The sequence below is a fragment of the Dermochelys coriacea genome, chromosome 9 (genome assembly GCF_009764565.3).
Source record: "Dermochelys coriacea isolate rDerCor1 chromosome 9, rDerCor1.pri.v4, whole genome shotgun sequence".
Lineage (NCBI taxonomy): Eukaryota > Metazoa > Chordata > Testudines > Dermochelyidae > Dermochelys > Dermochelys coriacea.
The window spans coordinates 94,830,334-94,846,961 of NC_050076.1; the positions used below are offsets into that span (position 1 = coordinate 94,830,334).

Genomic DNA, 16,628 nt, shown 5'->3' on the forward strand with positions numbered 1-16,628 from the left:
GATCTTCTTCAAAATCTGCTCCCAGAAGTAAAGATCTGTCCTTGCCTGAGTGCCCCTTACTCTCATGAGAAGTCCTTGAGAGGGATTCTTAAGGTTTAGAACTTGTAGCCTTGGCTCCTGAGCTCATGCTTGGAGGGGGACTGCCTATTGACTGAGCTCGGAGTACCGGAGGGTCCCCCCAGCCAAGATCCGACTGGAGTCACATGGCCTTCACCATGAGATGTTTACTCAGCTGGAGCTCTCAAACCTCACACGTTTGGGAAGGGAAGGAGTGGCAGATACTGCACTTAGCTGAGATATGAGCCTCACCAAGGCAATAAAGGCAACACTGATGTTTGCTGCTCACTGAAAAGAAAGTGTGTGTGTGGGGGGGGGGGAAATGGGGGACAGGGGAGAGGAGATCAGGATATGCAGTGTGTAAACCCCAAGACTCTGGGGTCCTTGTCCACAGGGAAAAGCTTCCCAAAATGGGGAAAAGCTAACTAAACTACACTAACTATGCTAAATGGTAAAAACTATCAAAACTAAGAAATATTCACAACATGATATGGATTACATTGAAGAAACACTGAAGGAGCTGCGGACACTGAAGATTCCGACTCAGGCCATTTTGTGGTAATAAGGAACTGAAAAGACAATGGTCCACCGCGCCCCTTATAACCTTGGTTTGGAGCAAGAGGAAAACAGCTGTGCATGTGCATTCTAACAGAGGCTACTTGCTAGAATTCTCTGGACTCGGACCATGGTGCACATGCATAATAAAGTGTGAAATACCCAATGGGACCAGGACTTGAACAGGTTAAGTCTCTTCCCAATAGAAGATTTCTCAGTTTTATTTCCTTCAAAAATATTATTTAGCAAAGAGAAAATGCACACTTGTAAATCATATGTCATTGCAAAATTCCTCAAACAAAAGTTTTTATTCTTCCTGTTTGTGTGGAGGAGAAGGCATCAACTCTACCAACTCCACTTCACCCCATCCAGGAAATAGCTTTTTGGCCCTGGCTCGGCAAAACCTATTCACCTTACTTAGGAGTGGGAGCCTCTCAGAAATGGCTTTTTATTTCTTCAGGGGGGCCTTCCCAAGCAAAGTTGCCACAAACTCTCCAAGCAGAGACTTCACATATCACCATGCAGGAGGAAGTAGAAGCAGCTCATCTTTTCCTTCTGTTGGGGCAGCTCTTACTAAGTGTCAGAAGACACTCTGCACATGCCTAAGGCCTGAAATACACTGGAGGTGCTTCCATAGAAGACACTACATACACAGGAAAACACACATTCCCAGGCTGGTGTGTTTGTCAAACACCTCAAAGGGAACATTTACTTGTCATAAAAGATTTGAAACAAAATGAACTATAGAATTCAGTGTCCCTTTATGTGGATTTTAATTTGCTTTCTAAACAGTTACTCACTGCTTGACTAGTTCATTGGCAATGAAACATTACAAATGTTTAATTTAATACCATAACTAAATTTAAAGATATACCTTGTCCCCTCTAGAAAGCTATACTGGTTTCTTACCACAGGGTACTAATTTTTCATGCATTCAATAATGGCTTTTTCTAATTTTTTATAGTTCCTTCTCTTCTCCCCCCATTATAGTACTTGTGTTCTAAGTACATAAGACAAGAGGAGACAAACGGTATTGTTGAAAACTAGGAAAAACCAGGGAAACTAAACTGAATTTAAAATGAAGAATGAGTTGCAATTTTTTTTTTTTTACGTAAATCACAAACAGCCTGCCAAACAATCAGTGGGGCCACTAGATGATCGAGGCGCTAAAGGAGCACTCAAGGAAGACAAGGCCATTGTGGAGAAGCTAAATGAATTCTTTGCATCGGTCTTCACTGCAAAAGCGGTGAGGGAGATTCCCTCAGCCATTCCTTTTAGGTGACAGATTGAGATTTCCACACAGGTGGTTTTGGAACAAAGTAATAAACTCAACCGTAATAAGTCACCAGGACCAGATGGTATTCACTCATGAGTTCTGAAGGAACTCAAGTATGAAATTGCAGAACTACTAATTGTGGTATGTTACCTATTATTTAAATCAGCTTCTTTATCAGATGACAGGAGGATAGCTAACGAGATACCAATTTTTAAAAAAGGCGATCCTGGCAATTACAGGCCAGTAAGCGTAACTTCAGTACCAGGCAAATTGGTTGAAACTGTAGCAAGGAACAGAATTATCAGACACAGATGAACACGATTTGTTGAGGAAGAGTCAACATGACTTTTGTAAAGGAAAATCATGCTTCACCAAGAATTCTCGGAGGGGGTCAAACATGTGGGATCCAGTGGACACAGTGTATTTGGACTGTCAGAAAGCCTTTGATAAGGTCCCTCACCAAAGGCTCTTAAGCAAACTAAGCAGTCACGAGATAAGAGGGAAGGTCCTCTCATGGATCAGTAACTACTTAAAATACAGGAAACAAAGGAGAGGAATAAATGGTCAGTTTTCACAGTGGAGAGAGGTAAATACTGGGGTGCTCCAAGGATCTGTACTGGGACCAGCATTGTTCAACATATTCATAAATGATCTTGAAAAAGGGATAAAAAAAAGTGTGGTGGCAAAGTTTACAGATTATACAAAATTACTCAGGATAGTTAAGTCTAAAGCCAAGCTTACAAAGGGATCTCACAAAACTGGGTGACTGGGCAAGAAAATAGAAGATGAAATTCAGTCTAGATAAATGCAAAGTAATGCACATTGGAAAACAAATCCTACCATACATACAAAATTATGGGGTCTACACTAACTTACCACTCAAGAAATCTTGGAGTCATTGTAAATAATTCTCTAAAAACATCCGCTCAATGAGCAGCGTCCGTCAAAAAAAGCTAACAACGTTAAGAACCATTAGGAAAAAAGAGTGATAAGATGACAGTAAATATTATAATGCCACTATATAAATCCCAAACCTTAAATACAGAGAGTGGTTCTGGTCACCCATCTCAAAAAAAAAAATGTATTAGAAATGGTACAAAGAAGGGCAAACGAACATGATTAAGCGAGTATGGAACAGCTTCCATATGAGTAGAGATTAAAAAGATTGACTATTCAGCTTTGAAAAGAGATGACTGAGGGGGGGGGGGATTTTAGAGGAGGTCTATAAAATCATGAATGATGTGGAAAAAGCGAATAGGCAAGTATTATTTCCCCCTTCACATAACCAGGGGTCACACGATGAAAGTAACAGGTAGCAGGTTTTAAACAAAGGAAGAACATTTACCTGAAGAGATCCATCTGCTGTTCTCCCTTTAGAATCTCTTGAATTACGTTGACGGTTATCTGTTCGTGACTGTTCATCATTTCCTATAAAGAGAACGCAATATTCAGCGAAGTTGCTTCTCAGCACTGATTTTGTAAATTTTTTCCCTTAGATTTTTCTCTAAGCAGTTAAAAGTACACAGTCAACATGGAATTACGTTAAAGCTAAATAGCATCAAAAAATATTCTTAATGCTTAGATAAAGTAGAGCAGAAGTTGACAAACTACAGCCCATCGCTGGTTCACAGAATCTTCTGTGGAGGTCTGTATAATGGAACAAAACCATCCTGTGGATTGGGAAAGTGATCCACAGAATGAAAAAGACGAAGAATCAATTTTTGTAGGGTTTTACCTATTTAAATTTTTCTACTGACAGCTTATTTATTTTCCAAGCTCAGCTTTATTGTTCCCAAAAATATCATATGTGGCACCATTCCCTGCACTTGATATGTCAAAGTAAACAAAAAGTAGCCTATGGAAAAGAAATAAGAAAATCTCTATTCTGAAGGCTTCAAGTTGTAAATTATGGTACATCACCAGAATGTTAAATTTATCAAATATTATTTAAAAGTGAGAATGTGAGTTAAGGTTTAGACTTCAAGCTTGTTTCTTCCACTTTACTCCTGCTAATTCTTTCCTACTGCATATATAAATTACAACACTAAGTTTTAGTCATACACAGATATAAGAAGAAAACATGGGCGTAGGGATATCTCAGGCAATTTCTGCAAGAGTACTGTACGTATTAGTGTTATATGGCCAAGAGTAGGACAAAAACTGAGTGACTCATAAAAGGCCTGATCCAAATCCCACTGAAGTCAATTGAATATTTCCACTAACTTCAATATGCTTTGGATCAGATTTTTACTGGGAAGGTGAATGATATACAGTGGAGTCTCTAGACAACTGAGTGGGGGAGGGAAGCCATGTTTTTGATATGTGGAATGTATAAAAGACTGAGATAATGTGATGTGTGGTCCATAATGAGTATGTGAGATTACTGCTTGCGAGCCCATACGTGGCATTCTTTTTTGAGTAGCAGTATTCAATATTCAAATGTTGGAGGGAGAGTTATAAATTAGACTCTGCAACTTTTCAGTAAACTCCAATATAGTCTGGACAGCAACTGTATTCTTAACACCTTTTCACCTTCAAAGTGATTTACGAACACTAAATAATTCAGCCTACATCAAGTCCCCTTCAATGATTTGGGTCTGAAAAAGGGTGTTGCAATATATAAGCTAAACTGTCAGAGTGTCAAAAAAGGAGAGCAACAAACTATAATCCAAGTCATTTATTAAAGGGGAGAATTAACTTCTATAAATCAAAGTATTGCTATCTGTGGGTCTCTAAAACAGTGGTTCTCATTTGTTTAGTAAAGCTAGTTTAATTAAATTAACAGTGACACTATTATTTGGCAACCAGAACATGTCATATTTCACAGTTCAGGAATACTACACAAAAGAATGATGAAATGAAGAAGTGAATGGAGCAGAATTTTTTATTCAAAAATCCAATACTGCATTACTTTTCTTTTTTCAAAATTAAATCTCAATTTACCTTTGAAACCTCCACGACCCCGCCCGCCTTGGCCTCGTGCTCCACCTCCACGTCTTCGTCCATCTCCTCTGCGAAGATAATTGTCTCGTTCTTCTTCTGCTGGGGCTAACGACCAATCACTAAGCTCATCTCTGTGATCAGATTCTGTTTCAGAAGCATTTGATGCTTCAGAGTTGGTTCCTATCAAGAGTTAAAAAAAAAAAGTCATTGTCTATTTTCATTAATGGACTACTGTAGAAAAACCAACCAACCAACACTGCAACAAGCTTCCTTTTAGGAGTGAACTTAAAATTCTTGTACCATCATCAGTAGAACTTGGTTGACAGAAATAAAGCTCTTAGTTAGAGAGTTTATGTACCAATTAACTTAGGTAACATGAATGTCAACCTCAGAAGAAAATCTTCCAGTTCCCAGGGGCAAGTCATGTTCTATATTTACCCACCAGGCAGGGATAATTCAATTCAATTGTCGTTAATGGTAAACTTATGAAGTTCAAAATTAAAGATCACACTCTGAATAGATAAAGCCAAGTTTGAATATAGCACTCATTCCTTATCAAAAGGTTTTTGGGGTCCCAGTATTCTGTATGTTATATTCATAATGTATATAATATACTCCAGTGAAGTTCAGTGGCACACTGCAATAGCCATATTAAAAGTGATCTTGAAATGTAGAACTTTGGAGAAATAACTAAAAACTAGCTCATTCACTTTTTTACCTGATATTGTACTGCTGAAGCTAGATTTTCAAAACTTGACGAAAAGCATATTACTGCTGAATAAAGACTCAAAGTTAGTGGATGGGTGGAAATTCCATAAATCCACTTCAATTTGTCCCTGCCAGGACAACGTTCATTTAAAATGAGCTTGATTTCAGTTGGAGCTGATAAGTGCTCTGCACGTCTAAATATCAGACCATTTTTTTAGGTGTGCGTTTTAGGAGCCTACCTTTAGATTCCTATCTTTGAACTTCTTGGCCTATTAACCCCTGAATGGAGAAAGTAAAAAGAAGACAGTGTGTGGTGGCCTGATGTGGGAAGCAGAAGTGGGTCAAGGACTAAAACAAATTTCTTAATCAAATTTGCTGTTATTTTTTCCAACCCCCCAAACTGTCTTGTATTCTCCCCACCCAGAAAATAGTAAAAGAAACCCAAAGAACCTCCCCACTCCAAGCATGGAAGGTATTATTAAATGAAACACATAGTATATAATTCACTTCACTAGCATATTTATTCTTTAAACTGAAAAAAGCACAAATCATCCAAAGTGAAAATTCTAAACACAATAGCAACATAAAGAGTACTGCTAGTTAAATCTTGGATAATATGCTTTTATCAACTTATTTGCTTTTTTTCCATTACCTAGCATATTATGCAATTTTGACCAAACCATCTCAAATGTGCTAAGAACACACATGACTAATACTTTGATGGCTGGACAGAAATGGAGGTCAGTTTAAAAAATTGACAAAATTCTGAATTAAACTCTCCCATCTTCCATGACTGTTCTTTCACTTTTCTGTCATTTTGAGGTAAACTAACAGCCTTCTTCAAAAACAGACTCTGAGCAGAAATCTGGATCTTGTATTCTAAATGCTACAAGAGAAGGAACAAACTCCAGATAGCTGTCCAGGTCGTATGTTCTGCCTCTTCCTGTTCTGGATTCAATATATGATCTCCATTTGCATTTAGGATCTGTAATCATAGAATATCAGGGTTGGAAGGGACCTCAGGAGATCATCTAGTCCAACCCCCTATGCTGGTTAAGCAACTGTAAAGTTCTAGTAGAAAAGTGTATACATACATACATACATACATACACACACACACACACACACACCCCTTCTCCCTCTCAATATTTTATCTATATATCTAGAGTTCTAGATATATAGATATAGATAAAATTATCTCTGTGAGGTTATAGTTCTTTAATGAGATCAAGCCAAACTTCTACAGAGACTACTACCAGCCACCACCAGCCTGGAATCTGTCTAATCATGCTAAACTTTCCCTTCTGTTGCTTTTATAAATGTAGGTACCTATTCATTGAAGCAAGTGTCACTGGGAAACTGTGACATTAATCCCCCCTTTTTCAATCAACTAATTATGAGGCTGAAGATATGGAATATCTTCTTTCTCAATGGCTTTTAAAGAGCATACTGAACTTCCATATACCAAAAGTTTGGAATGATTTCACCTCAGTTCTTATCTTTTTCATTTTCTGTTAATTGTCCAAGTAAATGGCAAAGACCTGTGTTACGCTTTTACTTGTATTCTTGGTAGAATCTTCAGCTAATAATAATAATATTCTGCAGTTTTCTTTTCAGGTGAACAATCAGTATTAAGTTGGAAAAAAGTTTTCGTTGTATGATGCTTGTAGCTATCATCGGTCATTTATCATGTTAAATGACCATTTGCACTAGTGTCAAGGTTGATTCTTTTATTTATCTACGCCCTTTTATTTCTTCACTTGCAGCTTTTAATAGTGGACCTGTGAGCGTATCAGTCTAGCGTAGTATTAACCAGGGCAAAGTTCTTCAGTAATTGATTTTAAAAAGTTAATTCTGTGCTCCACTGAAGATGTTAGTGTAAAAGAAGGCTGCAATGGTCTTATCAAGTTCAAGTCTTTACCTTTCAGTTGTTATGGCATAATCACCAATTGATTTATGCCATTTTCTGGGTATGAAATGAACAGATTGCTTCTGAATGAACAAGATATTAAAGAGCTGCTGGGAGATGTGGCATGTGAGCTTTAAGTATCATTGTAGTTCCACTTTGACGATTACACTTTTCCACTGAACACACAAAAGTTCCACTGAGTGGCACATTTGATCTTAAACAATCTGAAGAAAACAACTGTATGCGCTTCTTCAGATAAGCACAAATTTGATACCTAATCGGATTAATATTTATTTTATGGTAGTGCCCAAAGCCCAAAATGCGAACTGGAATCTCATTATCCTGGGTGCTGTACAAATACAAAGACAGTTCCTGCCCTGGAAAGTTTACAATCTAAAGGCCACATTGAAAGGTTAGGGATAGGAAAAACATACAAGCAAATGAGCATGATGATGAACTACAGTTTTTTTAGTTACCTGTAAAATCTTAAAGTTTACATTTTACTTCAAAAGGGTTCTGTTTTCAGTACTTCAGTCCATTTAATTGCTTCTTTTCTATTACTATCTTTCAACGTATTAAGATAGATAACACATATACAAGTTTGATAATCACTGAACAATAATTACATGTTTTTTCCAAGTAGGATATTGGGCAGCCTTCCTATAAATAGTACTCTTGATGAATAACAATTTTAGTCTAATTTTAAAAGCTCCACTACTAATCCCCTGAAACATACAGTGCTCAAGCCCTATGTTTTACTAGATTAAAATTTCAGAAAATTATGACAACAAAGTCAGTGTCCAGAAGACCAATCTTAAATTATAGACATACTGGTAGTTACTACCTGAAGCATAGCCTGGACCACGTCTGCTGTGCCCTCTGTTTCTGTAGGGTCGACTACCTCGCCCAAGTCCTGGACCATCATCAGTCATATATCCTTTTTCCTTGTCAGCACGATTTGGTGGTGGTCTAGAAGTAGCTCCAATCTGTCGGAGCTGTTCATCGATCTGCAATCTTTCCAAACGTAGTTGGTCTACCTCCTATATAAAATAAACAATTTGTCACATAACTGCTATTCAATTATTACCCAAATGTGGAAATTAGGATTGTTTTCCAGTTTTTGAAAATGAACCACAGAGAAACATGCCATGAAAGAGGTGTGTATTTTTTTTTTTTTTTTTATAAACTCACTCCTGAGAAACAGAGATTAGTAACCTTCAAATCAACATATTAGAAATACCTTACTTTTGCAAAATTAGTTGTTGCTAGAAAAGTCTGCAAGGCTGCTGCTTTTTCTTTTCTGGCCCTAACTATTTCACATTTAAGTTTAAGAGCCAAACAACCTGTTCAAAGGCAGAGGAAGTGAGGCATGTGCTTCCTCTAGCTCAGTGGTTCTTATCTTTTCTATACCAGGTTCCAGAAATATGGGGAGGACAAGGTAGTCACAATCAGAAGCTCAGAAACCACTACTTAGATCATTTAAAGATATGATTATGCATGCTGTTCATCCACTCCTTGGCAAAAGGTCAACAGCGAAAGTGCATTGAGAAAAGTCACCTTGGTTGAGTATCATTATCCTAGGAGTCCAAGAATCAGACAGGATACTTAACTGTTTCCTCAGACTTGTTCCTATCCACTTAAGGATCTTAAGTAAAACTTTACCATCTTTGGAAACAACAACAATTAAGTCAGATGGCATCTATGTAAATATTAGGGATTTAACATTTGCTCCCACACACTCCTTTTGTGAAACAACTAGCTGACAGTTGCACTCCTGGTACACCTCTCCTCTGGTCATTGCCTGAATGCTCCTTGTGCTCTGCTGTGGAGTCTAGGCTATTGAGTAGTTATGTGGTTCTTAAGAGAGTATGCCTTGCGCTGAGGTGTTTCTTTTCATGTTCCACTATTTTGTTCAAGGAAATAGGGAGGAGCACAAAAGAACAATCTAGTGAGGATTCCTGCACAGGTCAAATCAATTCCATTCTCAACTATTAGCTCAGTTGTTTTATCAAACATTTGATTAATTAGCACAGCTTTCTAAAAAAAACTTGAAATTTGTCAAGTTTATGTAGAAGACATTGTTTCCCAATGCTCACTAATATAGTCTATTTGTTCCAAATATTTTACCCAGCACCCAACCTCAAAAAACGAGGACAACTGTCCCCTCCCTGGGTTGGCAGTCTGACAACTTAATAGCATGGTAGGACCTACTGGAGAATACAGTGCACTATCATCGCTGTCAGACAAGCCAGGGTCACTGCTGTGCCACTTTGAAGCGCTGTGGTAGGATTTTGCAGTAAGATTTTGAGGAGGTAAATGTGCCACCGACAGCATAGCCAGCAAGTGGTTGAAGAAATGGCTACAACACCACAAATAAATACGCCCCAGTTCTTTGCGTGTCCCTCAATGCATTCCATGGTTGCGGTGGGGAGTTCGATTGACTAGGGGCTGCTAAGAATCTGAGGGGCAAAAAAAAAAAAAAGACTGCTCTCTCAGTGTGTACCTACAACTGCAGGACACTGACAAGAAATGACTTCATCAACCATCTAACGGAGGAGGCGGTAGCAAGGCAGCCTGCGACATCCTTGGTCTCTGCGAAACACAACGAAGAAAGGAGACGGAAGCGAAGTGGAGAGACGGAAGTACCATCATGTTGGGAAAAAGAGCAGGCATGAGAACTGCTAGGAGGACTTGGTTTGATCGTCAACAAGGAATGGTCTTAAAAAATCATCTCCTGCAAGTTCAAGTAATCATGCATCGGAGTGCTACACCTCCAACTGAAGAAGAACAGCACCCTCATGATTATTCAGATCTACGCTCTCACAAGCACAAGTGAAGATGATGATGAGAAAGAATTCTCTCAGGAGCTCAAGGAAAATCTCACTCAAAAATTCATGTGTACAATTGCGATGGGAGACTTCAATGCCATGGTCAGAAGAGGGAAAGAAGGCGAAAAGTTCATTGGAAGATACGGCATCGGCGAATGGAATCCATGAGGAGAACGACTGGCAACTTTGCCAGAGACAAAAGAAATGTTCATCGGTAACACATGGTTTAAGAAGGCCAAGAAGAGGTGGACAAGGATCGCGCCCACTGCAAAGAACAAGAATGAGATCTGACTGATAAGCAGTGCTTCATACAAGACATCTCAAGTAGTGCCATCATTCAACACTGGCAGTGACCATCGTTTGCTGAGAGCGAGGCTCAACTTCAATGAAAAGGTGGAGAAGAAAGCGCTACAGATGGCAAATCAGAGACGAGACAATCCTGAAAGCAAACATTTCCAAGGAAGACTTGAGTCTTATATAAATACGACGAGGACAATAAAAACTTCGCTGATAAGTTGAGGCCATGCGTGAAATTAGCCGAGAAAGGAAGACTGAAAAGAGCGAAGGGAAAAAATCTCAGAAGAAACGAGGAATTTGCTAGAGAAGCAGAGGAACATGAAGCAAGATGATAGTGACAAACTTGAGTACTCCCTTCTCTGCAAGCTGATGAGAAGACTACTACAGGAGGACTTCGAGAAGTATGAAAATGAAAGGCTCTCAAAGATGGCTGAAGATCAGGAATTGACGCTGTACAGGTCAATAATAACGGTGCTGAAGAACAAGGATGGAAAAAAAAAATCAACAGAACTGTCTGCAAAGATTTATACACCCAACTGTTTGCATCTCAAATAGAATGTCCCACTACTAACACTTCAACAGACCAACGAGCACATACTCCCAGTCCTCTTCAACATGCAGTTTACCAAATGAAGGAAGGAAAAACTCCAGAAAAAGAAGGACTGACAACTGAAATAATAAGAGCCGGAGGCCAAGACCTCTGAGAAACCCTTGCTCAGAGGTTTAACTGTTACTTGGAAATGCAGAGGATACCATCTAGCTGGAAGGAATCCAAAACCATGTGCTGTACAAGAAGAGCGATTGTGCTGAAATTCCTTCGAAAACCTGCCTGCTCTCTCGGCTGCTGCTTGTCCATACTCTGTAAAAGTCGGTTTGCTATTATTTTGGTGAACAGCTCGTAGACATGTGAGAGTAGGCATATTGGACAATAGTTCTTTAGATCTTCACAATGTACCATATATTCACTATAAACCAGCTAGTGGAGTGCTCAAGGGAATACAAATTCCTTCTATGCATTTCCTTCGTTGACTATGAAAAAGCATTAGACAGCGTAGAGATCAGCACAGTGCTGAAAGCTCTTGCAGAGCACAGCATTGACACAAACTATTTCAAACTACTAAAGCAAGCAAACTCTCACTGCACTACGCCTGTAAGTCGGTTTGATGCTCCCGTCGCAAATCCCAGCCAAAAAAGGTGTGAAGCCAGGAGACACGGTTTTACCAAAACTCTTCACAGCCTGCCTCAAAATGGTAATGAGGTGAATGAACTGGAATGGTGGAATCAGCATCAAAGGAGAGCAGTTAAAAACCTCAGATTCACAGACAATATCGTCTTGATTGACGGAAACACTATTAAAACTACAAAACATGCTGCAAGAACTCGACACAAAAACCAGCCACAGCGGACTGAAAATGAACCGCTTTAAAATGAAATTTATGAAGTCTGATGCTTTGCCAAAAGGCCCAAATGATAGTCAAGGGAGAACAAATAGAAGTTGAGCAATACGTCTATCTGGGCCAAGAAATTAACATGCACCACGATCAGGAAGGCGAACTTTCGCAAAGGAAGAGAGCTGGTTGGTATGCATTGAATTCTATCGAGGATGTCCTCCAAGGAAAAAAAATCAGTAAGGCAACACGTGCCAACCTCTTCAACTCAACCATACTGCTGGCAATGTTGTATGGCAGTGAAACACGGGCGCTGACAAAGATAGAGTAACAACAATTGTCTGTCACGGAGAGGGCGATGGAAAGAAGAATTCTGGAGATTTCAATCTGTGATGGAGTCTCTAATGAAATGATCAGACAGCTGAGCTGAGTGCTGGAAGTTGTTACTGAAAGCAGGTATAATAAAATGCGATGGGCCAGGCATGTAGCTAGGCTCACTGACAATCAATGGACTGCAGCTGAGTAGTACCCACAGGAACTGAAACAACCACTTGGCCGACCTCCAAAGAGATGGGAGGATTTTATCATGAAAAGGCATGGCCGCACATGGAGAAGGAAGGCCAAGGTAAGAGAAGAATGGAAGATGTGTTATGATTGGTGCAATCTACATGAGGGCTGAACGACTGATGGATCTAGGTGATTTTACTCAGAAATTACAGCCATCTCTCATTCTCTTCATCCCTTCTAATTTGTCTCCCTACCTTCCTCTTCCTCAAACGATCCTGGTTAAATTTACAAAATAGCAGGCACATTTGGCAAAACACTTGTGTATGAGAGAGAGGTAGTATATGTCTTCTGTTCCTGTATCAGCCGCAACATAGCTATTAAAATTAAAGGAGCAATTTTTTGTGATTATGTAGCTCCTTGTGATTATAGACAGAGAGAGAGAGAGAGAGAGAAAAACAGTTTTTAAATCATCTTTTCTAGGAACCCTAAAGGTTTAAGACTTTTTTTACCTCATGTTCAAACACTTAAGACCCTTTTTAATTGTTAAATTTCCTTGTCAACTATTACAAAAGCTTTGAAATAGTGTAATATATTTTTCCTCACCTTTAAATAATTTAGGTGATAATCTAAAAGCACAGTTGCGTTAGTGATGCTGTCCTTGGTTCCCACAAATACAAATGGTACCATTCCCTGAAAAGCAATTATATATTTTGTAAATCCTTGCAATGATATTTAGACAATTACAGTGATCCTAATAATAAATATTAAAGCATGACTACAAAATATATGAACACCCCCCTTCATAATGGGGACACTCAAACTCTAAATTTCATAAACAACTGACATCACCTATATTAACTGCAGTAAAAATATACTTATTTACTTGTACCTTTAGTAAACTTAGCCTTACAATATTCCACTCATCCAACAATAGTAATTTTATCTTGGAAGGAAAAAGTAAATTCATCTCTCATTTTGTCCATTAACAGTTATCACAATAACGGTGGGCAAGTAAGTTCTGTAGTTGGGTAAGTAAATTCTAGACTGAGTTACATTTCGGTAGTGTGCATCATAAAGCCATATTTTTAGATCATACTTTCTGAGCCATGTTAAAAAATCAATTAGCAAAACTATTCAGCCATCTCATCTTCCCTCAAACTCAATATAAACAATGTTTTTCCATACAATACCAACTTCTAGGTGCAAGGTTCTTTTAATCTACCACCTCAGGAAAGAAACCATTTAAGCGCTTTAAAACATAAGCCCAACCAATCTGTGCATAAAATGGATCCTATAAAGTAATTTGTAAAAGGCGAACAAATAAAAAAAATCTTCATTAAGGTGAAGTTAGGACTAAAGGCATACCATCAGTGGTCTGAATGTTCATTACTTTTCAAAAACACAAATAGTTTAAACAATCATTTGTTAGAAACCTAAGAAATTCAATTATGAAGCTGAAAACAATAATTCCAGAATTTGAGAACACTCACATTTACGGGCAAGTTAAAATACCTTAATTCTGTAGTTGTAACAACTCCTTCCATCTTCCCTTCTGTATTTTCTATAACTATTTTGTATGATGTATTATTTTTGTAACAAGGACTGTTTTTAAGGGCTTTAGGTACATATTCATAGGCAAATTCAGAGATATGCTAAAGTCCCTTAGAATTTCACAGGAAGAAAAGGTTACTCACCTTGTGCAGTTCTTCAAGATACTTGTCTCTGTGGGTGCTCCACGTTAGGTGTCTTGATGCCCTGCGCTTGTAATTGGATATTTGTGCTAGCAGTACCCAGTTGGGCTGCACATGCACCATAGCAGTCTCGCGCCGCACCGAGTGGTTACATAACGGTGCGCAACCAATCCTCCCCGTTCCTTCTCTATCTCAGAGAATCAGCCTGAAACTCCAAAGTAGGGGGAGATGGGAGGGTAGTGAACCTTCTTTTTTCTCTCTGAGGAGTGCGCCTTTGGGTACTCCACTGTAGGTGACTGTTGTAGTGCCTCTCAGTGGAGGGGAGGGGCTTCCAAGTCAGTCTATTGATAGTGGGTAAGACCGTAAGTCCAAAGTGAGCATCTTATGCGGATTGTTGTTCTAAAGCATAGTGTTTAGTGAAAGTATGGACTGATGCCCAGGGAGCTGATCTGTAAATGTCAGTGATAGGCCACAGACGCTGCCAACGCTCTGATGGCGTGCGTTCAAACTCCCGGTGGAGGTTGTAGATTGTTGTTTTGGTAGCACAAATGGATACACCCAGATATTCATTTGGATGGCCTCTATTTTGAGATGATCTGACCCATCAAGTGTTTCTGTTATGGAAACGAATAGTCTAGATGATTTTCTAAATGTTTTTGCTCTTTCAATGTAGAAAGCTAATGCTTTGAGAACATCTTAAGTTCATACCCATGGTTGCCTGTATTTTTTCCCAAAGCCACTTGTGGACGGGAGGGAGGCTTTCCTCTCGTCCATACGTGGCTTCAGAAAAAATACAGGTAAGTAAATGGGTTGATTTAAATGAAAGGGGAAGGCAACCGTGGGCATGAATATAGGATGTGGCTGCAGGATTACTTTATCCCTTAAAGAATGTTGTATAAGGCAGGTGTGACATTAGGGGACCTAACTCTCCCACTCGTCTTGTGGACATGATGGCAATGCAGAAGGCCACCTTCATGGATAAGCACAACAAAGAACAAGTTGCAAGGGGTTCAAATGGTTTTTCCCATGAGTCCTCAAGAATGAGGTTGAGGTCCCACATGGGTGGTAAGGTTTCTTATTATGGGATAAGTGTTTTCAATGCCTTTAAGGAAGTGTTCAATTGTTGGGTGAGCAAATAGTGACCCCATCCACCTTGTTGTGGAAGGAGGTAATAGCAGCCAAGTGTACTCCAATGGAGCTTGTGGATAGCCCCAATTTTTTAAGTCCTAATAAATAATCAAGAATCCTCGGTAGGGGGGATGACTATGGTAAGAAGATCTGTTTGCCTTGGCACCAGGTGCAGAATCGTTTCCACTTATGGATATGTCTTTCTTGCACTTAATCTTCGATTGTTCAGTAATATATCTTTTACTTAGTCAGAAAAGGCCCTCTCAAATAGGAATGTAATTACGTTTAAAAAGTTAACTGTTTAAACAATTAAAAATATTTTGTTTAAATGGTTAACCGATTAAAGGGCTGGCCAGGCCTGGTGCAGCTCTGGCCAAGATAGCTGGGTCCGAGTGGCATGGCTGAGGCCACTCCAGCTGGTGTGGGGGCCACTGGGGCCAGCCAGCTAGCTGGGCCGCGGGTTAACTGGTAAGACTAATGCTTACCAGTTAACATTACATCCCTACTCTCGACCCCAGTCAGCCATGGAGTAACCAGGCCTTGAGGTGGAGTACTGCAAGGGTGGGATGCGTCCTGCATCCTGTGATAGGTGAGGTACCAAGGGAAGGGTTCGAGGCAGTTTAACTGCCATCTGACGCAGTTATGGGAATCACGTTTGTCTGGGCCATGTGGGCGCAATGAGAATGACCCTGGACTTGTCTTGCCTGATCTTGTGAATGACTTGGCTTAGGAGTGGAGTCAGCGGAAATGCATACATCAGTGGCGTCTCCCATTTTATGAGAAGAATGTTGCCTAGGAAGTGGTGTCCTAATCCTGCTCTGGAGAAATATTGTGGGCATTTGGCATTCTGAGCTGTTGCAAATAGGTCTATGGTGGGGAATCCCCATAGTTTGACTATCGATTTGAGAATTCCAGGATCCATCTCCCATTCATGGGTTTGTGAGAAATCCCTGCTTAGTAGATCCGCTGTTGTATTCTGACATCCTAGCAGATAGGATGACAATATCTTTACATTGTTGGTAACGCACCAATTCCAAAGGCATATTGCCTCTGTACATAGGGAGTATGATCGTGCTCTTTCTTGGCAGCTTATATAAAATATGCATGATATATTGTCCATCAGGATCTTGATGGCATTGTTCTTGATTAGAGGGAGAAAGTTGTTGCATGCATTTCAGACAGCCCATAGCTCTAAATTTATGTGCAGGTTGGACTCTGCTAGGGACCAGTGGCCTTGGATCATATTGTGAGTAGATGTGCCCCACAACCTATTAGGGAAGTGTCTGTCGTGACTGTTGTGGTTGGAGGTCTTTGTTGGAAAGGGATCCTTGAGCAGACGCT

General features: G+C 39.6%; 1 protein-coding gene across 4 annotated transcripts in view; it reads right to left on the reverse strand.

Annotated features, from left to right (window-relative positions):
- FMR1 (FMRP translational regulator 1) overlaps positions 1-16,628 on the reverse strand; it is a 57,505-nt gene that overhangs the window by 4,414 nt on the left and 36,463 nt on the right. For all 4 annotated transcript variants that reach the window (XM_038415854.2, XM_038415856.2, XM_038415857.2 and 1 more), the window contains 4 exons: positions 13,072-13,158; positions 8,293-8,488; positions 4,832-5,011; positions 3,234-3,316 (listed from right to left, as the gene is read on the reverse strand). In XM_038415854.2, the coding sequence (XP_038271782.1) occupies positions 3,234-3,316; positions 4,832-5,011; positions 8,293-8,488; positions 13,072-13,158 (546 nt within the window). The remainder of the gene's footprint in view (positions 1-3,233; positions 3,317-4,831; positions 5,012-8,292; positions 8,489-13,071; positions 13,159-16,628) is intronic.